At 47.7% G+C, this 27130-nt stretch overlaps 2 protein-coding genes across 2 annotated transcripts in view; both read left to right on the top strand.

The window, feature by feature from the left end:
* The window catches only part of PRRG2 (proline rich and Gla domain 2), a 30381-nt gene extending 28473 nt beyond the window's left edge, over nt 1–1908 (top strand). Inside the window, exon 7 of the mRNA XM_048516874.1 lies at nt 870–1908. Within this exon, the coding sequence (XP_048372831.1) occupies nt 870–900 (31 nt within the window). The 3' untranslated portion in view covers nt 901–1908. The remainder of the gene's footprint in view (nt 1–869) is intronic.
* A 9702-nt stretch (nt 1909–11610) lies between these two features.
* Nucleotides 11611–27130, top strand: part of PRR12 (proline rich 12) — a 49711-nt gene continuing 34191 nt past the window's right edge. Inside the window, exons 1-3 of the mRNA XM_048517085.1 lie at nt 11611–12099; nt 24287–24399; nt 26763–26924. Coding sequence (XP_048373042.1) covers nt 12014–12099; nt 24287–24399; nt 26763–26924 — 361 coding nt within the window. The 5' untranslated portion in view covers nt 11611–12013. The remainder of the gene's footprint in view (nt 12100–24286; nt 24400–26762; nt 26925–27130) is intronic.

Raw genomic sequence — 27130 nt, 5'->3', positions numbered from 1 at the left:
CTCATCTGCTGTTTTGTGTCAGCATAACCTACCTCCCAAGATGGGTATGAGAATACAGATGGGGTAGTTCCACGTATGCTATCCTGAGGTCTGAGAAGAAGAGTAGGTGGCAAAGGTCAGATGTTCAGTGCTTTCTATGGCCACATGGGGGCACTTCACTCTGTTGCCTCTCTCAGCTTCCAGCCCCACCAGGAACGGGGAGATTGGACTACAACCCTATGTGATGTCATAGAACTTGTGACGCAATCTCTCAATTTCTGTGCTGGAATGACATGGGAAGACTGGAACAGTGGATCATTGGCTAGCTAAAGCTTCAGAGGTTGAAGCATGGTGGCATGCTCAGTTGGGGGAGGACACTGGAAGAAGAAGAGTTTGGGTCTCAAAGTGGCTTTCAAACTCTTCCCTTCCTCTCCCCACAACAGACGCCTTGTGAGGTAGGTGGTGCTGAGAGAGTTCAGAGAGTACTGTGGGCCAAGGTCACCCAGCAGGCATCATGTGGACCAGTGGGGAAACAAACCTGGTTCCCCAGATTAGAGTCCACTGCTCTTAACACTACACCAGTGGTTCTCATCCTGTGGGTCTCAACCCCTTTGGGGGTCGAATGACCCTTTCACAGGGGTCATCTAAGACTCTCTGCATCAGTGTTCTCCATCTGTAAAATGGATAAATGTTAAGGTTGGGGGTCACCACAACATGAGGAACTGTATTAAAGGGTCACAGCATTAGGAAGGTTGAGAACCACTGCACTACACCATGCTGGCTCTGTGTGAAAATGTTAGCCATGTTTAATCTTTCGTTTCTCATCTTCATCCGGTGACTTCAATCTTAGACTTCTTGCTAATGGATGCTATCTTTCTTTCTTTCCCCAGGAGTAGCACCAATGCAACCCCACCCACCTGAGTTGTCCACAGCAGGATCAACATTCCCGGAAGAGATATCCCTCCCCCCGCCCCCCAATATTTGCACAGAAGACATTGCACTTCCATATGGAACATAGCTGGGGGGGACTTATGTGAACATGTGGCATTGTTGTGAGTGACTGAGCATGTATGTTGGGAATGCATGGAAGGTATGAAGAAAATTATCTAATAAGATTTTATACAATGGGGAAAACCTGTCTGGGAGGGCTCGTGCTAGACAGCAAACAACGGCTGACAAAGCGGTGCGCATACTATATTAAGCAAGACGTTACAGAGAAGAAAATCTGAAATTGCAAAGATTATTGGTACGTCTAACGGCTGTAAAACCTGCAAGAAAACGAATCATCGGAATTACAGCTACAAAATCCGAAATGTGCAGGGAACATCCTTTCCTACTGCTTATTTTGTGAATAAGGCTGTTTGCATCTGCATTTTTCTATAATGTCTTTGGTGTGCAAGAATCACTCCATGTGGGGTGGGGAGTGTACAGGATAGACAACCTTGCTCATGGCTGGTAAAATAACTTTCCAGGATTCTGGAGTTTGGAGCAAGAATCTCATCCCCTGTGACTGGGATCTAATCAAGTATACTATGACAGGCTATCTGTACTCCAAGATCTTCAGGCGCAGAAGGAACTAGGACATGTAACTTGACTGCTGTCTGCAAGCCCAGAAGGAGAAGAGGTCAGCAACCAGCGCCCCCACCCCCACCCCGGTTCATCATGCCTGGCTCCGATACCAGTGAAAAGCACCTCTCTTCCAGCTACATATTGCTCAGAGTGGGGCCGAAGGAAGAAAAGGCACAGCCACGCATTCTTTTATCATCCCTGCACCAAGACCTCACTAATACTGATATTGGAACTGATATCCAAAGTGGTTTGCAGCAATTAAATGGATGGGACACTGATTTCTGGTCAGCATTTTGGGGGGTCTGAAAAGTGGAGTAAAATTGCAGTGATGTAATAAAGGCTCCTGAAATTGACAGACAATAGGAAGCCTTTGGATTGTTTGAACTGAGTATAAATACTGGTAGCTTGGCATCGGGCTCCTTTCTGCCTATTCGATGCAGTACAACCAGAGGTGGGATCCAGCAGGTTCTCACAGGTTCTTGAGAGTAGGTTACTAATTATTTGTGTGTGCCGAGAGGGGGTTACTAATTGGTGATTTTGCCACGTGATTTTTGCCTTAGTTACGCCCCTCCTCTCAGCAGTAGCACGCAGAACTTGAAGCAGTCTAGCAGGATGCACCTGCGTGCATTCGTTTCCCGCCCAAGGACCGGCACAGCGGCTGCATCCTTGCCACAGCCCCGCCCAGGAATGCCCCGCCCAGGAATGTCCGGCCACGCCCCCCCGTCGTGCCCTGCCCAGCCCCATTGGCACTACGCCACAGTTTGAATCCCTCCACCATGTTACTAAAATTTTTGGATCCCACCACTGAGTACAACCTTCTGCCTGCGTCACTCTAGCCGCAACAAATGATCTCGGGTTCTGCGGCAGATATGTCATATAAATCTGCACAGCGTGGAGCAAACGTGGATCGGTGCGTGGGTTCAAGTTCTCCCTCTCCTGCCTTTGTACTTAAGTGATGTGAAGAATTCCTGTTTGGCTCTGAGCATGGTAAAGTTAATAGGACATGGTAGCTCTAGGGGGGAACGAAGGACACAGCCAAAGGGAGGCCCAGCTGGATTTTACTGTGCGGAATAGCAAAATCCACTGGCAAACAATTGTGAATGTGGATTGAAAGTGCACTATTCTGCATGTGCTGAAGGGGCCTAAGTGCTATTGGGTATTTCTCAAGTGTCAGTGCACTTCCACAGTGACTACCCATCAGCACAACTGAGTCACAAGCCCCTATCCTGGCACTGTTGTGAGCAGTTCATGGAAGATGGCCAGAATTAGTTGGTTCCCTGAGCCATTTCAGCCTGGGAGCATCCCCTGACAGAGGCGCAAAGTTGCATCAAAAAAGGCCCCCATAGGGGCCAATTGTACACAAAAAAAAACACACACACGCTTTGGCCAAACCCATGAGGTCCGAAGTGGTTCAGGATGCTGACTACAGGCACTCACTATTTACTATATTTATAGACCCATTTTCTACCTGAGACTCAAGGTGCATTACATGGTATTAAGCAATGTAATCAAATAGCATGAGAGATGTCAAAAGCAGTGCAACTGGACCAGAGTTGCAACTATGTCGAGCAATGCAGAAAATAAAATCACAAAAAATTTAAAATAATGGTGTAAGATCAAGCTCCAATAGCATACATTGTGGCTCCAATAGCATACAGACTGCAGTCCTGTTCTCTATTAAGGTTGTAAAAATGCTCTCTCAAACAACTATTTTACATAGTTTGCAGACTTGAAGTGTGGGAGCCTTTCTTCCAGTTAGTGACACCTGAAATTGCAAATACAACCTTTTTTTTCTTCATAAATGTTCTGCAAAGGAAATAGAAAGCTCTGCCACTCAAAATAGTTTTCAAACCAAGAAAGCCTATCATGCCATCTGTAGCTAAATGTTCAGTGTTCTTATTTTGTTTAGGGGTAAACAAACTGAGCTTGCGATTTTGTGTACCTAAATCTAGAGAACAAATTAATTTAGTTCTCTAAAAACTCTTGGCCTCTGCTGCAGTTCTACACTTGAAACTTAGCAATTGTTGGGTTATAGTTAGGAACCTGTCCATTTCTTTACAGGATTAAGTTATTAAACTGATGCCAAATGAGACTCCCAATATTCAAAAACCACAACCCTCCCCTGTGAATAAGATTCCCGTGGGGTCACATTAATTATCAAAAGATTTGTGCTCACTTATCTCTAGGCCTAAATGTCTTATAATTTGTCTCTGGCCCCTTCCGCAGAATAATGCACTTTCAATCCACTTCCACAATGGTTTGCAAGTGGAGGTTGCTATTCTGCACAGTAAAATCCAGCTGCAAAGTGGACTGAAAGTGCATTATTCTGCCTGTGTGGAAGGGGCCTCTGTCCTGCCACAAATCATTTCCCCAGGAAAAAAATAGTTCTTCAGGACTATTGTGCAGACGCGTAGCTGCCAGGGGCCAAGGTGGGGCGTCTTGTCCTGGGTGTGCACCGGTGCGTGGGCGTGGACATTCCAGGGCGTGGCAGGGGCACAGGACACACACATGCCCCAGGCGCGATTCCCCCTCGCTACACCCCTGCTATTATGGAACACTGTCCTGTCCTCTCTGTCTTTTTCTTTGCTTTGTTCAGAGTCTGGTACGACGTTATTTTTACCCCTTCATTACTTAATCTCTATCGCTCTTGACTCAGGTGGCTCTGGATTGCTGCAGCTGGTAGCCAGAACATTACTTGAATCTAGCCAGGCTGAGATTTTATATGCAAGAGCAACCTGTTGTTCCCCTGTGAGTATCTTTTCCGTTCAATAAGCACAGAGGTTCCTGGCTGCCACAGCAACTCCCTTCTCACAAATGTGAGGACTGTTGGTGTGAAGATGAAACTCTTACAGCCCAGAATTCCACACCTAGGAAGGGCTGTGTGGCACAGTGGTGGAGCATTTCCTTTGCGTGCAGAAAGTCCCAGATTCAATCCTATCATATCCAGTTAAAAGGATCATGTGGTAGGTGATGCGAAAGACTTCGACCAGAGAGCCACTGTCAGGCACGAAAGATTCTGACAGACCAACAGTTTTTATTTGTAAGCCGCCCTAAGTCCTCTGGGAGATTGGTGAGGTCACAACACAACGCAACACAAGCCTTTATTGGCATATAAAACAGGACAAAAATTTTAAACAAAACAAGGTTAAGAAATAGTTAAAATTACTAATTTCCAGTATAAAATTTGCAACCGTTTCACAAAAGAGCACATCAGAGCTGTTCAGGAGGTTGGGTATCTTATAACACTCATGCCACTGAGAACATTGCAAGAAAATGGAATTCGTGTATTTCATGCGTATCTTATTGTATTTAGGTGAGGTAAAAATGCAACCAGTCAATCAATAATCGGAAGCCCTGTTCACCAATTACAGTGAATGCACATGTAGAGTGAACACCTCGTGTAGAAAAGAAAGGTTGGGGTTTTATGCTCAGCTCTTCTCTACCATAAGGAGTCTCAAAGCAGCTAACAAGCACCTTCCTTTCTCTCCCACAACACAAACCTTGAGAGGTAAATGGACTCTGGACAGTTCTGAGAGGACTGTGACTAGCCCAAGGTCACCTGTGGAGAAGTGGGGAATCAAACATGCAATATAATACAATACATGCAATATAAAATTTGCTTCAACAGCAACCAGGATCCCATCATACAGATGGAATATTAGTGGAGTTCCCATTGTGTCATTCTGCCACCAGAGCCAGCGTGGTGTAGTGGTTAAAAACAGGTGGATTCTAATCTGGAGAACCAAGTTTGATTCCCCACTCCTCCACCTGAGTGGCAGAGGCTTATCTGGTGAACCAATTACTAGATTAATCTAGAAAGAAGATACTTGTAAATCTCTTGTTCAACAGGGGAATCCAAGGCCGCAAAACAGTTGAGGTAGTTCGCAGCCACCCCCAAGCTGAAATTGAATATGCAGAAACGCTCTTTATGAGGAAAGTCTGAAAGGGAGAAGCATTTGTACATCGAAGGCACAACGTTTGGGATTTATTTTTCTTGTCAGAGAAGCTATATTTGGGATGAAAGGTGGGGTGTGAGAGTTTCATTATCTCTTCAGATTTGAGTTTAATAAATACACAAACACCGATATGCGTGATCGAACAGTATTAGATTTACAACAGATTAAAAAACTTCAGTTTGGTACACACATAATCCAGGATTCCTTATTTAAGGAGAGTCAGTGTGGTGTTGTGGTTAAGAGCGGTGGACCAAGGTTTGTATTCTCAAAGTGTGGAAGCACAATTGGAAATCTCCTATCTCTAAAAGGTTAATTCAAATTTTGGAAAATAAATTAAACTCCCATTCCAGACTTTCATCTAAGGTTTGGCTTGTTTTGTGCTAGAATGTAGCCATTTATTATGAGGTAAACTTCACATCCTCATTTTGACTGTTGTTAAAACATTAAATTTGTAGGCTGAGCAGCCAATTGGTTGAGGGCGAATAAGATGATCAAGGGACTAGAGCACATTCCCTGTGAGGTAAGACTGAAGAGTCTGAGACTTTTTAGTCAAAAACAAACAAACAGCTAAATGGGAAATTGAGGTTCATAAAAGTATATACATTGGAATGGAGAAAATGGATACAGAGTGCTTGTTCTATCTCTTCTACAACACTGGAACTTGGGGAGACCCTTTGAAGCTAATGAACAGACAGACAAAACAACATACAGTGGAACCTCGGTGTTGGTTGGTAATCCGTCCGAAAAGAATCGATGAAAACCGAAACCGATGAAAACCGAGGCAAACTTTTCCATAGGATTCAATGTAAATCCAATTAATCTGTTCTAGGCATTCCAAAAAACATACCAAAAACACATATTTTTGGTGAATAAACATAGTGTTTAATGCTGAAAACAGTAACAAACAATTATACTAGGACCCGCTTCAGAGCCAGTGGACCAATGTCGCACCAGAAAGCTGTCCAAAGAGGTCTGTTTCTGATGCCTCTTTAAGATTTGTCTGAAATGGGGCAAGACGTTGTCATTAAACAAGTTGCAGACACGGCCTGCAACAGCTTTGTCCGGGTGATTTTTCTCCACAAACCCCTGCACCTTACTGCAAATCGATGAAAACAGAGGCAAATCGATGAAAACCGAGACAAATTTTTCACTTAAAAAAATCGATGAAAACCAAAACGGATGAAAACCGAAGGCAATGAAAACCCAGGTTCCACTGTATGTCTTTACCCACTGAGTAATTAAATTGTGAACTTCACTGCCCGTGGGTTTAGTGATGGTCCTGAACGTCCACGGTAAGACAGATTGATGGAGGACATGCCCATCAATAGCTATTAGCCATGGTGAACTAATGCAATCTCCCTACAGATGCAGTAAATGTTTGAATACCAGAAATACGGGGCACAAATCGGGGAAAGGTCTTTCTGCGCTGTTTGCTAGGCTACCCGGGAAACTGGTTTGCTACTGTGTGATTCTGAACTAGATGGACTGGTGGTACCATTCTTATGGTCTTTGGGATATGGTTATTCCAAATATTAATTTTCTGGGAGGTCTGGATTATTGTACAACATGCTATCAGTAATCAGGACATCATGAGCCCGTTTGTACCAAACACTGGCTTTCCAGCACCTTCAGCAATATTTACTATGAGAAACATAATTTGTATTCAGTGTTTCCCACCCAGCCCTACCAATTGGTTGTCTGCTCTGTGCAGGAGGGGAAGGGAGACATGGGACGTAAGGGGGATTTTTAAATGTACATCTTAAATTTACATTCTGCTCTATCCTCTGGGCTCAGAACAGCTTACAGCAGTTATTTTTGCTATTGTAATATTTCTGTACCCAAGGGGCTCTCAGCTGAAGAAGAAGAAGAAGAGGAGGAGGAGGAGCAGGAGGAGGAGCAGGAACAGGAGCAGGAGCTGGAGCAGGGAGGAAGAGTTTGGATTTATACCCCACCTTTCTCTCCTATAAGGAGACTCAAGATGGCTTACAAGCTCCTTTCCCTTCCTCAAGGTGTCTGTTGTGAGGTAGGTTGGGCTGAGTGAGTTCCCAAGCACTGTGACTAGCCCAAGGCCACCCAGCAGGAATGTAGGAGTGCGGAAACACATCTGGTTCACCAGATAAGCCTCTGCCACTCAGGTGGAGGGGTGGAGAATCAAACCTGCTTCTCCAGATTAGAATCCACCTGCTCTTAAGCATTACACCATGCCTGCTCTCTGCCCTGTTAAATAGTTTGGGGGACAAAAGGGGGCAACTGAAAGAAAAATTAAATTTTCGAGACCTGGGGTTGGTAGGTCTTCTCTGGCTGCAGGCAGGAGGCGAGGGGTAGGGTTGCCAGGTCAGGTTGGGAAACTCCTGGAGATATGGGGATGGAATCTGGGGAGGACAGAGACCTCAGTGGGGTACAAGGCCATACAGTCCTTCCTTTAAAGCATCCATTTTCTCCAGAGGAACTGATCTTTGTAATCTGGAGATGAGCTGTAATTCTGAGGGATCCCCAGGTGCCACATGGAGGCTGGCATACCTATAGTGACCAGAAACATAACTTACAATGAAGACTACCTCTCCCGACATCCCAGCAAATGTACATGTCATACAGAGGAGGAGGAAGAGGAGGAGGAGGAGTTTGGATTTATACCCCACTTTTCTCTCCTATAAGGAAACTCAAGGGGGCTTACCAGCTCCTTCCTCTTCCTCTCCCCACAACAGACACCTTGTGAGGTAGGTAGAGCTGAGAGGGTTCTCAGAGAACTGTGACTAGCCCAAGGTCACCCAGCAGGAAGGTAGGAGTGTGGAAACACATCTGATTCACCAGATAAGCCTCTGCCACTCAGGTGAAGGAGTGGGGAATCAAACCTGGTTCTCCAGATTAGAATCCACCTGCTCTTAACCACTACACCAGTGGTTCTCAACCTTCCTAATGCCGCGACCCTTTAAGACAGTTCCTCATGTTGTGGTGACCCCCAACCCTAACATTAATCCATTTTACAGATGGAGAACACTGATGCAGAGAGTCTTAGGCGACCCCTGTGAAAGGGTCGTTCCCGACCCCCAGGTTGAGAACCACTGTACTACACCATGCTAGCCATGCTGGTCCATGCAAAATCCAAAATCAAGAAGAAAATCCATGTAAAAATCCTAAGTAAACCTTGAATAAAGAGCATTAAATGGATTTTGTTCTTGTTCATACCGTAAATAACCACTCAACAGCTATCCAAAGGGCAGGATCATTTACTGCCTGTTAAATGAAAATTGGTTGCAGAGGAGTGGACTGGGAGATGGAACAGGGAGGAAGTGGAGCTGAGTTCGAGGTATAACAGTGTCTCTGGAGTTCTGCCCATGAGGAAGTTGGATCTTCACTCCCATATCCCGGAATACTCCCCCTATCCATCCACAGCATCAACTATCTACTCAGGCCTGGATTTCAGGACACTCCCATTAGCAGCCAGGAACATATATCTTGCAACTTTCACTTGCTAGAACAATGATATAATCTCCCTGTCCAACTACAAGTGTCTCACTCCAAGGAATGTCTTGTGGCTGAATGCGCCGAGGGGAATTTTCATGACCAGAACACTAGATAAGCAGATTCAATGCTTCTTTTTTCCTCCTCCAGATTGACTGGAGGAGACTGTTTTTGACTGTATGCAGAGTGATTTTTCTTCTGCAGCTGGTTTACCCAGGATGGGTGCGAGCGCAGCTTATTTACAGACTGTCTCCAAAAACACAAGCTGCTTCCACATTGTGACTATTCTCCACGACCAACAGTTCCATTCCCACTATATTCCAGATTGTCACTACTGAGTATTATTTTATTTATCTAAAAATCCTGAACGGGGTTTTTGTTTTTGATCACTGCTTCACAGGGCATTTATACCATCCCCACCAGTTAAAAATAAGCATGTAAAAACACCAGAAGACTGATTACTTAAAGGGAAGTATCTGCATTAGGGTTAAATCAAGGTAAAAACAGGAAAGGAGTATTTGCCAGTTTAGAACTCCTGATATCAGCAACTGGGAATGCAGAAAAAACAACCAGGAAACAAATGGTTAAGCAGTCAATATTTACACCTGGGCTATACAATCCAAAGATTTCATACTGCCTGCCCATCATAGGTAGCTAACCAGGTTAGTGCAAACTTCAGATCGTTCTTGATTCAAGTCCAGGCAACATATCAAATCCAGTTGGCACAAGAATCTATACCCTCCACCTTATAAATCACATTATAAGCAATCTACTGGATTGAGATGTGTAATTTTTGTAACTAGTAAATTCAAATTTTTATCCCATGATGTTCATAAGCTTGTTTCTCTGGCTCCTGATTAAAAGGCAGGGTTTGGGCCTTTTCATATCTCCAGCCAAATGGATCCAAATGGCCTGTGACCTGCTTGTATTTATCTGGGGCTGAAGCCTGTTAAATGGCCGGTAGTCTAGCTCAGCCGGAGGCAGTGAATTGCTTCTGGCCTGTTAACCTCTGGGACTTCAAAATCAATTCGCCCTCAGAGAGAAGTTACTGTGCATTCATGAAACTTGCGCTCTCTGTCTAACAAGGTCTCATTGTCAGATTTTGTGGTTGCTCTGCCAATCCAGCAGAGACATAAACCATGGGTGATCTGGAAGGGATGCACCAAGAAGACCGGAGACGTCACACATGGTAAGAGACCCGGGAGAAGCAGTTGTAACCGAGACCCAGCATGGCACATCGGCAAAACTGACCGGAAAAGATGTGTGTATATTTTTCTGATGTGTGTCCCTTATGATAGAAATGTAGCACACAAAGTAAACCCTTGCAGCTTGTGATTTCATATTTTCAGGCCGTGGTTGGACCCCTGGATGGAGGGCGACACTTCTTCCCACACCCTTTCTGATGGCGCTGAATAGGAACACAAGTCATGTAGCATTTGCTAGAGTGAGGAAAAGGGTGAATAGCAAGAATAAAAGGCTACATGGAACTTTGTTGGTATAACCACATGATCTTCCAACCTTTTTTTTTTACTTCCACCACAACAACATGGGTTACATTTTGTGGGAAATGTGGTTGTTTTCCTACTGGGAGGTAGCACACCCCCTTGCCAATGGATTCTGCTGTTCAAGGTGATCCCGAGAATGGATCCCCCAAAGGGCAAGGGTGTACTGTATTCCAGCTTTGAAGCCCCTACATGATTCAAGATTAACAGGTACACTATGTGAAGTAGATATGCCCATCGCCGACCCTAAGCACACATGCAACTGGGTCCAGTTGCAACAGCTAGTAAACGCTCAGACTGTAGCGACTCTGAAGTCATTCCAGCAAGACAGGAACTCCGGCCACGTGCACCTGGCAAAACAAACGCCTCATTTTTTCCTACACCCACACCTTTACACCCAGGTAGGGGGAAAAAAGACTCAGGTGTGAAGCGACCCCCAGGGCCGCAGTGCCATCAAAACAAAGCCCGGTCCTCCCAAAGCTGCATCTTCCCGCATCTTTTAACATCTGGAGGGACTGAAAACACAGGAGCCCTCAAAGGTCAAGCTGGAACCTGCGTCGTGCCCATCCCCCGCGGACCCCTTTCGAACGCGACGCGCGAGTCGCGGCGTAACGTGGGAAGCCTTCCAACCCCATTATTTGCACGGGCTCATTGACAAGCAGGGATAAAAGCCCCGACGGGAGAATGAACTTTCCCCTAAAAGCCCACCGCCCCACTGTCTCCAAACTTCCCTCGTCGCTTCCCTTCCCCCAAATAAGACACGAGTCCAGTGGCGCTTTCCGAAAACATTTATTCCAACCCCCAAGCCCCTTCTGCTCTTCCATGCTGGGCTCGACGCCCCTCTCTGGCTTCTCTGTCCCCGCTTCTTCTGGCACGGCCCCTTCCATGTTCCTCAGCGCCCCTTTCCCGTCCTCCTGGCCGGCCTGGGAAAAAGGCGCCCTCGCCATCCTTTCCCCCTTTGTCCCCGTGCGCCTTCTTCTTCTTCCCCTCCTCCGTCCATCCCTCGCTTGCTGCCTGCCTGCCATTCTCCCATAGCACCACCCTTGCTGCTGCTGCTGCTGCTTCCTCCTCATCCTCCTTTGCCCCAGCCTGGCTCAATTTCCTGCAATTCTCCCCCCCCCCCCGTATTTCTGCGCGCATGCCCGCGCGCGCATGGCGGAGAGGGGAGCCTCTCCGGCTGCGCCCCTGCGCCTTCCTCCTGTCCCCGCCGCCGCCGCCGCCGCCATCCCTCTCCCTCCTCCTCCTCCTCTCCCCAGCACGGGATTCTGGGAGGAAGCGGAGCGGAGCGCAGCCAGACGCCCAGCGAACATGGCTGCACCATGAGCCGCCTCCCCGAGGCTCGCCGCCGCCGCCGCTGCCTCCTCCTCCAGCCGCCCCAGCGCGCCCGCCAGGCCGCGGCTTGAGCCCAGGCCCAGCGGCGGCCGAGGGGGGGCAGGAGGAGGAGGAGGAGGTGGGACCCCCCCGGTCTCCTCCCCGACCCCCCCTCCTCGCCCGACGCCGGGGGGCCGCCAGCCCCCGCCGACGGACCCAGGCCGCCCCCTCCCCATGGATAGGAACTACCCCAGCGCCGGCTTCGGGGATCCGCTGGGCGCCGGCCCGGGATGGAGCTACGAGCGCTCGGCCAAGGCCAGGTCAGGCCGCCGGGGAGGGGGGGCAGGCGGGGGGAAGCAGCCCCCTCCCCAGGCCGAAGGGGGGGGCTCGTTTGCAGCCTGCCCGGCCGCCTCCTTCTGCAGGCCTGGGGAAAGGGGGGTGCGCCAGGCCGGGCGGCCCCCTTGCAGGGAAGAATGCCGAAGGACACCCTTGTTTGCAGCTTCCCGAGGGAGGGCGGTTTGGGGGTGCAGCCTCAGGGAAGGGGGGACGGCGCCGCTGGTCGCCCGGTGCAATTGGAGGAGGCCCGTGCTGGAGGCTGCAGGCCGTGCAAGTGGGTGGAGGGGAGCAGACGGGGCATGATCCCCTGGGCATAGGGCGGGCGGGCGGGGGGGAGCCGGGGAAGGAGGGAAAGGAAATGTGTGTACAAAAGGCATGGGATGCAAGGCGAGTGGCTGGCCTTGGGGGTTTGGGGGTCGGGGACTCGAGCAGGGGTGCGCAGCCAGCCTCGCAGCCCAACCTGTGCAAGGAGAGAGGTGGCTGAGGCCTTGCTGGGCTGCTCCGGCAGGGGTGCACAGCGATCCTCACACCCTGGAGAAAGGGTTTTGTTTTTGTTTTCCATTCAGGTAAGGGATTGTGGGGGCTTGGGGATTTCTCATCTTTCCCTACTCCCCAGGGGATTGCCTGGAGAGGCAAGGAGTGGAAGGCACCCCTTAACCCTTAAGTTCTGTTCCTCTCATCCCATAGGCTAAAGCAGGAGGCCTTGGCTTTGTGCTTTGGGCCCAGGATGGTATTCACTATGCAAGAATAAATCAGCACACTTTAGGGTCTAGTTCTGGGCGGGAAGAAGGAGCAGGAGTGGTATAGATATTTTAGGAGGCTGTGCCTTTTAGGGACCCCTTTTTTTGCGTTTTGGGTTCAGAGGGCATTGCAGACCCTATACCACCATAAGAGGCGGTTTTGGCAGAGAATGGATTAGCTCCCTCCTGTTTCATAAGATGTGGAAGAAGTTAGGGGCTTCCCATTTGGGTAATTTAGGCATGTTATGTGTTCCCCTGTGCAGGATCCACCAGGTATGACGCTTGGATTGTAATGGTACATGTGAGATCGCATAACGTTGTAGAATCTCTGAGAGGATGACCTTTCTTGCCTTCTTTTGGGGTGCGGGGATGAACCAATGGGGTTTTGCAAAAGTCTGGGTAAGGTTCTTTCTAAATGACAGGGGAAATTAACAGAGCCTTGGGAATCCCCGTTATTTTCCTAGTTCTCTCTGAGAAAATAAGGTGCGATGGAGACTGTGAACCCTGTGATTCCTTTTAGGTTGTATTTATAAACAAGGAGGAAAACCCACTGTTGTGTTTGTCAGTTTATGCTTGAAAAGTTTTTGTCCCTCATTGAAATGGGCTAAGTCAGATCACAAAAGAGGGGAGGGGCCAACCCCGACCCTATGTGGACAGAGCAGTGGAGCGTTGTGACACCTCTTGGTTTCCAAAATTAAACCCTTTAAGCTGATGATCCCTGAGGCCGCAGCTTTGTGTGAAGAAAGAGAACTTTAGGGGACTCCCTCGATTACAGATCTGAAAGGTGTGAGAGGATTGGCTACTCTGGTAACTGAAGATTGTCTTGCTGTTTGGCAGGCAGGCATTGTTGGCCATCTTCCCCGCAGGTCTAGAGACCTTGTTTATCTTCCAGAAGCATGCTGGTGACTTCTCTCCTGCTGTCCATCCCACCCTGGTCGCATTCCTGGAGCAGAGAATCCTCTCAAGCCCCCCGCTGCCCTCCTGAGAAACTCAGAAATACTGGTTGCCGAAGGCTGTTGTACAAACAAACCAGGCCTGCTTTGCTTCTCTTATAGAAAACTCAGTGATAATGGATCCTTTTAAGTAACCAGGTCCTTCTTACAGGACCTAGGGATTTTGCATCTCAAATCCCATCTCCCATCCCCCAGCACCTCCCACCAGTAGAGTGCCCCCGCTCTCATTTGCTAGTGGTAAGACTCTAATTCCTGGGGGGTGTAAAATCCAACTCCTGATGCTTCAAGGATAAATTCCTTGGACTGCCAATTTCCATCAAAGCCTCTGCTTTGCTTCAGGGGCCATGCCAGCAGGGGCTGATGGGAATTGTAGTCCATGAACATCTGAAGCGCCAGACACCTCTGCTCTACTCTCTTCCCTCAGCATCTAGAAGTTTCATATTTTGGCATCAGTGGCCAGATAGCATTTTTATAATCTACTCCAGTCTTGTTGTTTTATATAGGTGATGAGGGGGCAGAGATGGCATCTTATGCAAAATTACTTCACCTCGTCCTGCGCCTCGTGTGTAGCTGTTAAGCATCGTATTCTACTCTCTAGATGTCAGTGCATCAATGTAAAAAAAAAAATTGCACCTTCTTACCCCAAGATGCTTCTTGGCAATGAGGGAGAAAAATCCTTCGAATTCTGCTTCGGCTGGCTCACTGCTTGTTACCTTTTGAGGAAAGGACATTAATTGGAAGCTGGATCTAAAAGTGACACTGGCCATAGGCAAAAACGCTTACCTGCATAAGCGTTTCGCTTCAGTAGACTCACTGCATGCACTGGTCTACCTGTGCATAGCAGTGCTTAATAGACTAGCAGTCTCTGGTATAGAAGTGCTGGTCCAGTCAGCCTGATAGTTCCGGATACGCAGGCCCAACACATGCAAGTTTAAACAAGATGGCTGCATGGGATACTGACATGGTTTGTCTGTGGCCAGTGATGTTCTGGCACACGTGTAGTAGGTTTCTCCTCTTAGAACCATAAGAGTGTTGCCACTGCAATGGAGGACTCCTTGGCTCTCTAGGAGTTCGGTGGGATGTGGCAGGTTAGAGCAGAAAGTTCTTGAAGGGAGGGTTGGTCTGTTCTCTGGGAGGAAGAACGAAGGGGAAAGGGAATATGGCGAAATTGCAAATCAGATTCCAAGTGAGCCTGGGCACAACGTATCGTCTCACTCCTAAACGGTTGTCATTGGAGATGTGAATTTAGCCATACACGCTCACAAATATGTGTCTCAAATGGGTCAGGACACAAAGTGAAACCATGTAAATATGGTTTTTGATTATTTTTATTTTGGGGCATCAAGTCACAGCCGACTTCACACTAACTCCATAGGGTTTTCAAGGCTAGAGGCACGCAGAGGTGCGTCACCAATGCCTTCCTCCACTAAGGAACACTGGGGTTCCTTAGTGGTCTCCTATCCAAATACTGGTCAGGACTGACCCTTCTTATCTTCTGAGTTCTGACAAGCTTGGGCTATCTAGGTCAGGGCATGTTTTTAATATCTATATGCATACAAGCCTCTTCCTCTGATTTTCGATGTCTCCCTCAAAGGAGTAATCCTCCAGTGGTTATAAGTATTTAGCTTTTCTTAGGCTGTAGCATCCTCTTCCTGATTTTGACTGCCAAGGAACGATCCACCTTTTGACTGTGATTTTAATTACAGTTGCGGAGACTCAAAACGGAGGCCTCAGGAAGCTCATCACTAGTGCTACAAAGTCTGGGAACTCCAGGCCTGGTGAAGAAAATCAGGGCTGTTCCATTGTGCAGTTCCCCCCCCCCCCCATTCTGGATTTTTAAACCTGCTGCCTTCAAAAGGAGACTTTGACATATCTGTGTCTGAAGAGGACTTTAGATGTCCCCTTGGATCTTTCTGAATAGCTGGACAGTGATGTGTGGTGCTGTGCGTTGTCTAAACACCACTTTGGGGGGAGCGGCGGTGAGCTGTGGATTTGAACGTGTGCAGAGTACATTTCTACCGCAGTGCCTTCTCTGACATGCAGGCATGGAGCAAAGTGCGCTTATCTAAGGTTAGCGATAGGGCCTTCCACTTGGTGGTGGTGGGGAGGACGTTTCCAAGTAGACAAGTCTCGCTTTATCTCTGGGGTGTAATGTGGAGTATATCCTTTGGCTGCCAGTATGCAGGTCTGACCTTACCTTGGAAATAAACCTGCACTGCTTTAGTCCTGAAAAATCTGTATTAGCCCATTTGCATGTGTCTAGACCTCGGTAGTCTAGCCCACTCTCAGATCTCGGAAGCTAAGCAGGGTTAGTACTTGGATGAGTGACTTCTGAGAAAGTCCGCAGAGTTGCTGTGCAGAGGGAGGCCACGGAAAACCACCTCTGTTATTCTCTTGCCTTGAAAATTTGATGGCGCTCGGCATCACCTTCCACCACCACCTACCTGTATTTTAATTGTTTCAGATGCATCAGCCAGCTTTCTTCAAGTTGTTCCTGCCTGGTGATTTGTGCCTTGTCTCTCCGTTTCTGCCTACAACCTTATATAGGCAAAAAATTGCTGATTTTGTGCCATGGGACAGTGGTATTTTGTGCATTCTTGGGCATTCCTCTTCTGTAGATACATCGTATAGCGAGGCATCCTTCCTCCATAGATTGTGTATTTGTGCATGCACTTGACCACAGTATCAGTGTGGTTACACATACAGCATCTGCTGCTTTAATAATGCATCACCCGGAAGTGTTTTCTCGTGAAGTGTCTTAGCTGTTCTGAAGGTTGCGCCTGAGAATTTAAAGAAATGGGTGGAGGATAGCCCTTTTCATCAGGAATCGTTGAAGTGAAATCTGTGCAAGAGATCAAATTTCCCAAGTTTTTGGATCATATAATATTGACTTCTGCAATCTGAATAAATGATACCGATTTGCAGATTTTTGCATAGTTGGTATAACTTTGGGTGACTTGAAGAAATGACAAGGATCTATGCAGGCCACTGAAGCTCTTTCAGACACCAGATTTCCAACTCAGCCTCAGTATGGGAATTTACTAGTTATTGAAGTTCACTAGTGTTCAGAGCTACATAGCCTATACTGCACCCTAGTATTAAACCCTTTGCTTTTACAACATTGCAAACTGCACAGAACAGGGAAAATAATATTCAGCACTGCCTTTAGTAGGCTCACAGCTCTGCACTTGCTGGAAGTCTTTGGGCTATGTTTACTATTATATTTACTATATTTACTGTTGACTTACATGCTGTTAAATTGTTGCTGCGGCCTGTTACATTTGCCGCACTTCCACATACCTTTTCGAGCTCATTCTCTATGAAGTTCATTCTTGTCTCTCAAAAGCACATGCTGGGAGAAATGTTAGTCTTTAAGGTGCTGCTGGACTTTCGCTTTGTTTCTTTCTACTGTATCATCCTGTTCTGGTTGCATCTGTGGCCTGGTTCTTTCTGTGCATCGTTTTGCATGGATCGTGCGCCTTGAGCTGCAGGCCTTTTGGACACATTTGGCATTAGTTGCACTGCATGCATGCTGTTCTGTATGTAGGGACATGCGCAAGGCATGCGTTAAGGGCACGAGTGGCTATATTGGGCATCTTGGACAATCAGATGTGCCGGTGGACTGTCTGCTCTTGTACTCAAGTTGTGAGCGCGTTTTTGTGCAGTACTGTTTGAAAGTGTTAGTGATTGGCTTTGCATATCACATGGCTACATGTAATGTGTAAACAGTTGTGGCAATTCAGTCCATTCATTCATGCACACTTTGACGTCCAGGACATGTAGGAAACAGCACGGTTATCTTTGCACAGAAAGTGCTCTTAATGTGTATTCCAGTAGCTTGCCCAGAAATCTGAATGTATTCAGGTTTTTTGTTTTGTTTCTAGAGCAGCATGTTTCTAACTCTCACAGGCTTCATATTTTTGGGTGGGACTCTCAAATAGACACATTATCTTGAAGTTCCTGGAATCTCTCTCTGGCATCATTCTTCCTGTCTTTTTTTTTTTTTTTAAATCTCCAGTCTAATTTATTATTTTTATTTTCCTCTGCTGACCTCAGCAAAGAGCAGCAACATGTGGAGGAAGAGAAAGCATGCAAATGAAGCAAACTTTCCCAGTTTGAATAAATTTGCAGACATCTACGTCTTGGCAGAGAATATCCTTATCTTTATTTCTCCTTTCTTTTCCCCAGGTAGTTGTATGCATATCAAAGGCCCGGTTCAGACATGAATGAAGGGGCAGATCCTTGTGTTTGGTAGACTGGACAGCAACACCTCAAGACTGCAATGGCTGGATTCCAGCTTGGGGTGGATAGAAATCTAGCGCAGCCGGGAGGAAGACGCTTTCCCTTCTCTTTGCTTGCAGATCAGCTTGTCTTGGGGAACTCTTCAAAACGGGATCTTCCACTTGCAGTGTGAAGCATTGCCGTCCCCGCTGCCATGTTGTTCTCCCTTATGACGTAGTGGTTAAGAGCAGATGGATTCTAATCTGGAGAACCGGGTTTGATTCCCCACTCCTCCACCTAAGTGGCAGAGGCTTATCTGGTGAACCAGATGTATTTCCGCACTCCTACATTCCTGCTGTGTGACTTCAGGCTAGTCAAAGTTCTCTCAGAGCTATCTCAGCTCCACCTACCTCACCAGGTGTCTGTTGCGAGGAGAGGAAGGGAAAGGAACTTGTAAGCCACCTTGAGTCTCCTTACAGGAGAGAAAGGTGGGATATAAATCCAAACTCCTCCTCCTCCTCCTCCTCCTCTTCTTCTTCTTCATGTTGTGAACTAGGCTTTGTTCATATGCTGTGCTTTCCCAGGTGATGGCTTGCAAACCTTCATTAGTCATAGTCCATCAGTACAGTTCCACATAGTTAAAGAGGAAGGAATCTGTTTAATCTTGCGGACCAGGGAAGAAGTTGCAGTTCAATGGACAGCAAAAGCTTTGCATGAAGAAAGATCCAGGTTCAACCTCTAGGACAGTGGTGGTGATCCTATGGCACTCCAGATGTTCATGGACTAAAATTCCCATCAGCCCCTGCAATTCCCATCAGCCCCAATTGGCCGTGCTGGCAGGGGCTGATGGGAATTGTAGTCCATGAACATCTGAAGTGCCAGTGGTAGGCCACCACGGCTCTAGGATATTCTCTTAAAAGAATCAGGTAGCAGGCAACGGGAGAGACCTCAGCCCGAGTATCTAGAGATCCGCTGCCACTCTAAGTAAACAGTCCTGATCTCTATGGACCAGTTTGATTCAGTATAAGGCACCTTCATATGTGTGTGTGTCTTGAGGAGAAGTTGCAAGGGTCCTGCTCGACTGACTTTCCTGACTGCGTACTTCTCTTTAAATCACAGCCTCCTTCCTCCCTTGAGTTCCTGTCTCAGCGAGAAAGCAGAGACGCTAAAGCACAGTGACAGTTTCTCAAACTGGAATAATGCTGTCTGTGTGACATAATGCTGTCTGTCTGTTGCAGCTCGATTTCGCCCATCCTCCCAGGAGCTTGGGACACCATCCAGGTTTCTCTTCCGGCACGATACGTTTCCGTTTATAGACTCTTTCAGATTTATTGATCTCCTCACGCAAAAGATGTTTGCATTGGCTGTGAGATGCATCCTTTGGACAGCAGGGCCTGTGGGGTGAATGCCATTGATCCAGCATATAAGACCAATGACAGAGAGAACCAGGGCCTTTTTCGTGGCTGCTCCTGTTTGAAATCATCTGGGGAAAGCCATGTCTTTCTCGGCTGTTTGTAGCGGCTGCAGAAAGTTTTTATGCCATTTGGTGAGGGATAAATGCTTGGCTACTCTGTAATTTCGATAGTCTTGGTTGCTGTTGTTGTTTTTTATTTTGCTCACTGATCAAGTTACATCTTTCCATACTCGATAAATCTAGCTGTAAGACTGCTTTGAGCATTGGAAAATGGCATACATTTTTCTTAAATTAATCTAGCATTCCTGTGCCACCCAGGGAGATAAGTAACTCTTCTTAATATACTGATGGGTATGCGCGGGAGAGAGGGTAAGTGAGGCTTGGAGTCAATGACTTGTTCAATATCCCGTTATAATTCCCAAGTCAAGTAGTCTATCAGCTGTTGTTCGCATGCCCTGTGGCCCTCTGAGGATCTTGTGCACTTCTTGCATGCTGTTTGTTTTTTACAAACACACACAATACATATATATAAATAAAACCAAAACAGCCTGCAAGACGTACACAGGATCCTTAGAGGGCCCTGCCTTTCCTTTAGGTTCAAGGCAGCGGTGGTATTGAGAACCAGCGTGGAGTAGTGGTTAAGAGCAGTGGACTCTAATCTGGTGAACCAGGTTTGTTTCTCCACTCCTCCACATGAAGCCTGCTAGATGGCTTTGGGCCAGTCACAGTTCTCTCTGAACTCTCTCAGCCCCCATGTATTGTCGAAGGCTTTCACGGCCGGATTCAACTGGTTGTGGTGGGCTTTCCGGGCTGTGTGGCCGTGGTCTGGTGGATCTTGCTCCTAATGTTTCACCTGCATCTGTGGCTGGCATCTTCAGAGGTGCGTTTGTAAAAAAAAACAAACCACCTGCAATACAGTACTATCAACCATATCTTTGCATAGCAAGTTCCACCCAAACACTCACTGATTGGTTCCCCGCCCTGGGACATGGACAATATATACCCCACTAAACATTCCCTTTTCACTGGACACAGTGTGTAACAGACTTCCCTCTGTAATACTCCTCTGAAGATGCCAGCCACAGATGCAGGCGAAACGTTAGGAACAAGATCCACCAGACCACGGCCACACAGCCCGGAAAACCCACCACAACCAGTCTCTCGGCCCCACCTACCTCACAAGGTGTCTCTGGTGGGGAAAGGAAGGCATTTGTAAGCCACTTTGCAACTTAAAGGTAGAGAAAAGTGGGACATAACTTGAAACTTCTCCTCTTTCTTCTTGTAGTTGGATCTTTAGGCAGCCCAGCTGCCACCTGGGGAAGAGAGCAAGAGATTTGGTGCTTGTGTCGCCAGACATTCCCAGTTGAGGTAGTAATGGCCACGACCATGGCTTTAAAAAGAAGTTAGATTCACTTTTTAATGACAATAATTTTTGTTTTACATAGAATTAAAATCAAACATAAGAATTGTTGTGACTCTTGCATACATCATATCATTCGAGTTTACAACATCTTAAATTCCAGGCATAGTTTTTAAGGCTCAAGAAATCAAAAGACAGACTTAATCGTTTGTCCTTATTTACATAGCCTTTATACACTTAATTAGACAGGTCACTAGTTTGTATAATTTATCAAAGTCCTCAATTAGTATAATCCAAAAAAGCTTTCCATCTTCTTTCATACTCATAAGAACATAAGAACAAGCCTGCTGGATCAGACCAGAGTCCATCTAGTCCAGCACTCTGCTACTCGCAGTGGCCCACCAGGTGCCTTTGGGAGCTCACTCTACGGAGGGTCAACTGTGCACCAAAGTCGTTAGCTTTGCCATTGTTGAGTATTCTGTTAACTTGCAGCCCTGCTTGTTTATTCTGCATTGGTCAGACCTCACCTGGAATATTGTGTACAGTTCTGGGCACCGCAATTCAAGAAGGATATTGACAAGCTGGAACGGATCCAGAGGAGGGCAACCAAAATGGTAAAAGGTCTGGAATCCAGGCCCTGCGAGGAAAGACTTAGGGAGCTGGGGATGTTTAGTTTGGTGAAGAGAAGGTTAAGAGGTGACATGATAGCCATGTTTAGATATTTGAAGGGATGTCATGGTGGTGAGGGAGGCAAGCTTGTTTTCTGCTGCTCCAGAGACTAGGACCAGGAGTGATGGGTTCAAGGTGAAGGAAAAGAGATTCCACCTAAACATCAGAAAAAACTTCCTGACAGTAAGGACTATTCGACAGTAGAGTGTGGTTGAGTCTCCTTCTTTGGAGGTTTTTAAACAGGCTGGATGGCCATCTGTCAGGAGTGCTTTGATTGTGTGTTCCTGCATGGCAGGGGGTTGGACGATGGCCCTTGTGGTCTCTTCCAACTTTATGATTCTATGATTGTTCATGGAGGATAGGTCTGTCAGTTGCTACTATTTGTTGAGGCTGAAGGGAACTTCAATGATCAGAGGCAATAAGCTACTGAATACCCAGTGCCAGGAGGCAACGTCAGGGGAAGGCCTTGGCCTCTGTGTCCTCTAGCACAGTTAATTGGCTGCTGTGTGAAAACAGGATGCCAGCTGAATTAGATGGACCACTGTTCTTTACATACTTTCCTTGAAATGGGTTTATTGCATGGCCTGGGAGTAGCTGTGGGTTGACAGGCTCAACTTCCGTTTATACAGTCATAATAGTAGTGCTCTGCTACGCAAGATCTTTTGCAAGGGTGAATATAGCAAAGGCTTTTGCAAACCGAAAGTGCCAGACAGTGAAAACTGTTTGTGAAATCTCTCTCTTTGCAAGCGTTGGATCGTGTGTGTCATTTTAAGGGCGGTCATCTGCATCATGTATCATTGGTTCTCACAGTCACAGAGTTTATTTGCATATTGTGAGTGCATTGTGGTGTGTGTTTCTATTTACGGAGGGTTTTCCCATCAGCTGTTGACAGAGCAGCCAGGGCATGGGTTAGATTAGGAGAGCGTGTATGTGTGCCTGTTTTTTTTTGAGTTAGGACAGTTTCCACTCAGCTGTTGACACAGTACAGTAGAGCAAGGGAGGGTGAATGAAAGAGATTCTTATTTCCTGTTTCCTGTAACCTTTCGCAGAATGGTCCTCATGTGGTTGCTGTTCTGCAGACCACGCTGTACCACCATTGCATGGTGGGTTGTTGGCATCTATTCTGTACGCCCCCTTCCTTTTAGGTGAACTAGATTTCCAAATCCTCAGTAGGTTGTGCAGATCCTCTGCAGGTAGCCACATTCCTCCAGGCAAGCCCCCTTGCTTCCAGCGTGAACTGCTTACACGTCAGGCAGGCTTGGATTTCTCCTCTGTGCCTTCCTCAGCTTCTCCTGTCCCTCGGCTGTGTTTGCGTTTCCTGCGTGGCACGTGCATAATTGTGGCACATGCCTCAACACACACATTCGGCGCATAAATAACGGTGTCGGGTTGGTGTGGTGCTCGAAGGAGGGGAGTGGCGTCGTTGCATAATTATGTACCATGTGTGGTTCCCAAAGGGAGTCTGAGAGAAGAGCGCGCAACTCACTGTGTGGGAGCGAGGAATTTGGGGTGTTCCGTAAAGAGAAGGGGTGTGTTAGCAGTGGCAGAACAGAGTCGTTTCTACCAATCTTTGCTCATCTGAGTGCCCTAGATTGACACACTTCAGGAACCTTTCCTATTGGATTTTGGGGGGGGGGGGGGGAAACTTGGGGAAAAGACCGTTCATGAGGTTGGTTTTATGTATTTGGGGATGGGGGGTCTGCAGCCAGAATTTCCCCTTTTAAAAGAAGGACACAAGCACTGGTTTAATGTATATACTTGGGGCAGGGAGGGAAATGTTGTAGACCGGTGTTCAAAAGCAGAATTTGTGGTTCCCCTTTCAAAAAGCTGGCTTGGAAACCGGGTTCCTCAGAGATGGCTGCACAGGGAGGGGTCCTCATAGCATACAGCTGGGATTCTTGGGTGTTTTGCTCCGTCAGTAGGCTGGGTAACTGATCAAGGGGGCCAAGGTTGCCGTTAGGGAGGAAGAATCGGTGAGATTTATCCCTACAGATCAATCATTGCCCCTTTTTTGGAGGGAGGTAGAGAAGGAGAACCGGTCAGCAACGCTCAGGAGGAGGGGCTGACCGAAGCGGGCTGCAAATAAGGACAGAAGGATCTCAGCAGCGCCCACGGCTGAGGAAGCAGGTCAGGACTGAGAGGCGGTCTTTTGCAAGAGCTGTATTTTGGCCGCCGGGCGAGACAGCTGCGTCTTCCTGTGCAGGGGGGAGGGAAGGGGGAGGAGAGGATGCAGGTCAGGCGCAGGGGCTGTGGGAAAGCAGGGCTCCGGGACTACATTTCCCATCATGTACCTCTGGTTCCACATTCCAATCTTCTTTCCTGCTTAGGCGGGTTACTGACGGAAGAGGATGTGGGTAAAAAAGGAAAAGTATGTCCAGGTCTTGCTCTTCTTGCTGAGAGTTTTGATCGAGGAGGCTCTTTCTTTGCTGTTCAGTTTCTCTTTTGTCACTTTCTGTAGCATGCAGTGTGTTCTGGCTTGCAGTAATTATCTTGCCCGTATTAAAGGAGGGCATTGCCCACCCCCCCATTTTACAGAGGAGGTAATGCTGACGATTGCCAAGGCCACCCAGGGAGTGCGGCTGAGCTGGATTTTCCATCCCTGGGCACGTATGCAAGATCCACCACTCACTTTCCCATCCAGCTATTAAATCCTGAATAACTGCCACTGCCAACACAAATTAGCAAAGCACTGGTAAACTTTGAACGGATTCTTTAAACCACCCTTTTGTGCACACCTTTGATGCTTAACGTGCATATAGTGACCTTGACTGAGTCTCCGAAGCTGATTGTCGGTTGTCTGTCTGTCTTACTCAGCTTGGTGTACGGCGGATCCCGGAGCTCACACCCAGACACGGATATTTTGCATCGCCAAGCTTACGCCACCCCTCATCCTCTCCAGGGCTACGCCACAAACCACCATCCAGCAGGTACTGTGTTCTCTCTTCCACCCCTTAATTCTCTGTGCATATATAGTTTAACTTAGGCCCCTTCCGCACATGCAAAATAATGCATTTTCAAACCACTTTCACAACTGTTTGCAAGTGGATTTTGCTATTCCGCACAGCTTCAAAGAGCACTGAAAGCAGTTTGAAAGTGCATTATTCTGCATGTGCAGAATGAGCCCAAGCCTTTTTTTACTGTTTCATATCTATTTAATGTATTTATTTTTAAAGATTTATTAATCGCCCCTCTCGTATTTGGCTCAGGGCGATGTGCAATCGACAGCGTGTTACATCAAAGCTGTTTCGACTAAAACTCTTGATTTTAAAATGAAACAATAATAAAATAAAATAACCTATGTAATCCGTAAAATCAGACGTTAATAAACCGGACTACAGTAAAAGCTGTAAAACCGAGCAGAGAAGAAAACCTACCCATGGGCGGGGGAACACATAGCCCCAGGGGAGACTGGTAGTCAAAAACGAACTATCGGCCTCCACGAAATGTCTGGCGGAACAACTCCGTTTTGCAGGCCCTGCGGAACTCCGTGAAATCCCACAGGGCCCTGAGACTGTTCCACCAGGAAAGGGGCCAAGGCTGAAAAGGCCCTGGCCCGTGTTGAGGCCGAACTTTTTAATATGCTGTTCCTCTGCTCATGTGAGTGCTTTTTTTTGCCTGTACTCTGGTCCAGTTTTGCTTCATTTACTTTTGCCCAGTTTCTCCAAACCCCAGCAGGCCTTCCCTTGCCTCTAGTTTTTCATCTGTCCTTCATTTCCTGCTTTTTCTGACTTTCTGTCTCTCTCCTTTGCCAGCCATCTGTCCGGCCACCAACTTATCATTCCACCCCCTCCTTGCGTGTGTGCGTGTGAGCGCACGCCCGTCCCTTGGCTGATTCCGCCCGTCCCTTGGCAGATTCTTTCCTCCTCCTGATTTGGCTGGTTTGCGTGGGGGCGGAGCTGTAGCTGAGTGGCACAGCATCTGCTTCACATGTAGAAAGTCCCAGTTTCAAACTGTGGCATCGCCAGTTAAAAAGATCGGTGTAGAGGGTGATGTGGCAGTCCTCTGCCCAAGACCCCGGAGAGCCACTGTTCAGGAAGAGCAGGTAATACCCACGGGAACAGACCAGTGATCTGACTCCATCATGTATTCACACGAAGAAGAAGAGTTGTTTTTCATACCCTGCATTTCTCTCCTGTAAGAAGTCTCAAAACGGTTTACAAACGCCCTCCCTTCTCCTCACAGTAGACGTCCTGTGAGGTAGGTGAGGGTGAGAGATTGCTGAGAGAACTGTAGCTGGCCCAAACCAGGCAGGTTTCATGTTAAGGAGTGGGGGAACAACTCTGGTTCACCAGATTAGAATCTGCTACTCGCGAGGAGGAGTGGAGAATCAAACCTGGTTCTCCAGGTTAGCGTCCACTGCTCATAACCACCACAACACCCTGACTGCCCAGTCCAGGGGTAGGGAACCTGCGGCTCTCCAGATGTTCAGGAACTACAATTCCCATCAGCCCCTACCAGCATGGCCAATTGGCCATGCTGACAGAGGCTGATGGGAATTGTAGTTCTTGAACATCTGGAGAGCCGCAGGTTCCCTACCCCTGGACTAGTCCCTCTTCTGTGCTCCTCACCCCCAGCCTCCCTGTTTTAGCTGCCCTGCTTTAGAGCCAGTGTGATGTAGTGGTTAAAATCAGGTGCACTCTAATCTGGGCAACTGGGATTGCCAGTTGAGCTGTGGAGGCTTATCTGGTGAACCAGATTAGCTTGTGCACTCCAAAACATGCCAGCTGGGTGACTTTGGTCTAGTCACAGTTCTTCAGAGCTCTCTCAGTCCCACCTACCTCACAGGGGGTTTGTTGTAGGGTGGGGGGAAAGGGAAAGGAGCTTGTAAGCTCCTTTGAGTCACCTCCAGGAGGGAAAGGGGAGATATAAATCCAAACTCCTCCTTCTCCTCCTTCCCCTTCCCCTTCTCCTTCTTCTTCTTCTCCTCCTTCTTCTCCTTCTCCTTCTCCATCTCCTCCTCCTCTTCCTCCTCCTCCTCCTCCTTCTTCTCCTTCTCCTTCTCCTCCTCCTCCTCCTCTTCCTCTTCCTCTTCCTCCTCCTCCTCCTCCTCCTCCTCCTCCTCCTCCTCCTCCTCCTCCTCCTCCTCCTCCTCCTCCTCCTCCTCCTTCTTCTTCTTCTTCTTCTTCTTCTTCTTCTTCTTCTTCTTCTTCTTCTTCTTCTTCTTCTTCTTCTTCTTCTTCTTCTTCTTCTTCTTCTTCTTCTTCTTCTTCTTCCTCCCAAACCTTCTGATGAGTCCTTCTGCCTTATTTCCCCCCTGCCAGCTTTCTTCATCTCTGTCTTCCTCTTCCAGGTCTCTCCGGTCTGTTCGAGACAGGGCTTCATCATGCCAGCAGTGCCACCCCAGACGCCTCTGTCATGAACCTCATCTCGGCGCTGGAGTCGCGGGCACCCCAGCCGGGCCCTTCTGCCTCCTCCCTCCTCTCCCAGTTCCGCACCCCATCCTGGCAAACAGGTAACTGCCCTGCAGCACTGAAAAAGAAGGTGGAGCACTTTCACCAAGATCATACGTGGGTTGAGTTTTTGTGAGGGAGGGCTTGCCAACCCAATAACATGTAATCAGCCCTTGGAACCTCATGCTGTCACCTCTGCGCTGGGGGTGAATCGCTGTTCTCCTTGCCATGACTTTTAGGCGAGGCCGATGGGCTGCACTGCTTTTCT

This window comes from Sphaerodactylus townsendi, linkage group LG15, assembly GCF_021028975.2.
Source record: "Sphaerodactylus townsendi isolate TG3544 linkage group LG15, MPM_Stown_v2.3, whole genome shotgun sequence".
NCBI classification, from domain to species: Eukaryota; Metazoa; Chordata; class Lepidosauria; order Squamata; family Sphaerodactylidae; genus Sphaerodactylus; species Sphaerodactylus townsendi.
This window is presented reverse-complemented; position numbering and strand designations above follow the sequence as displayed.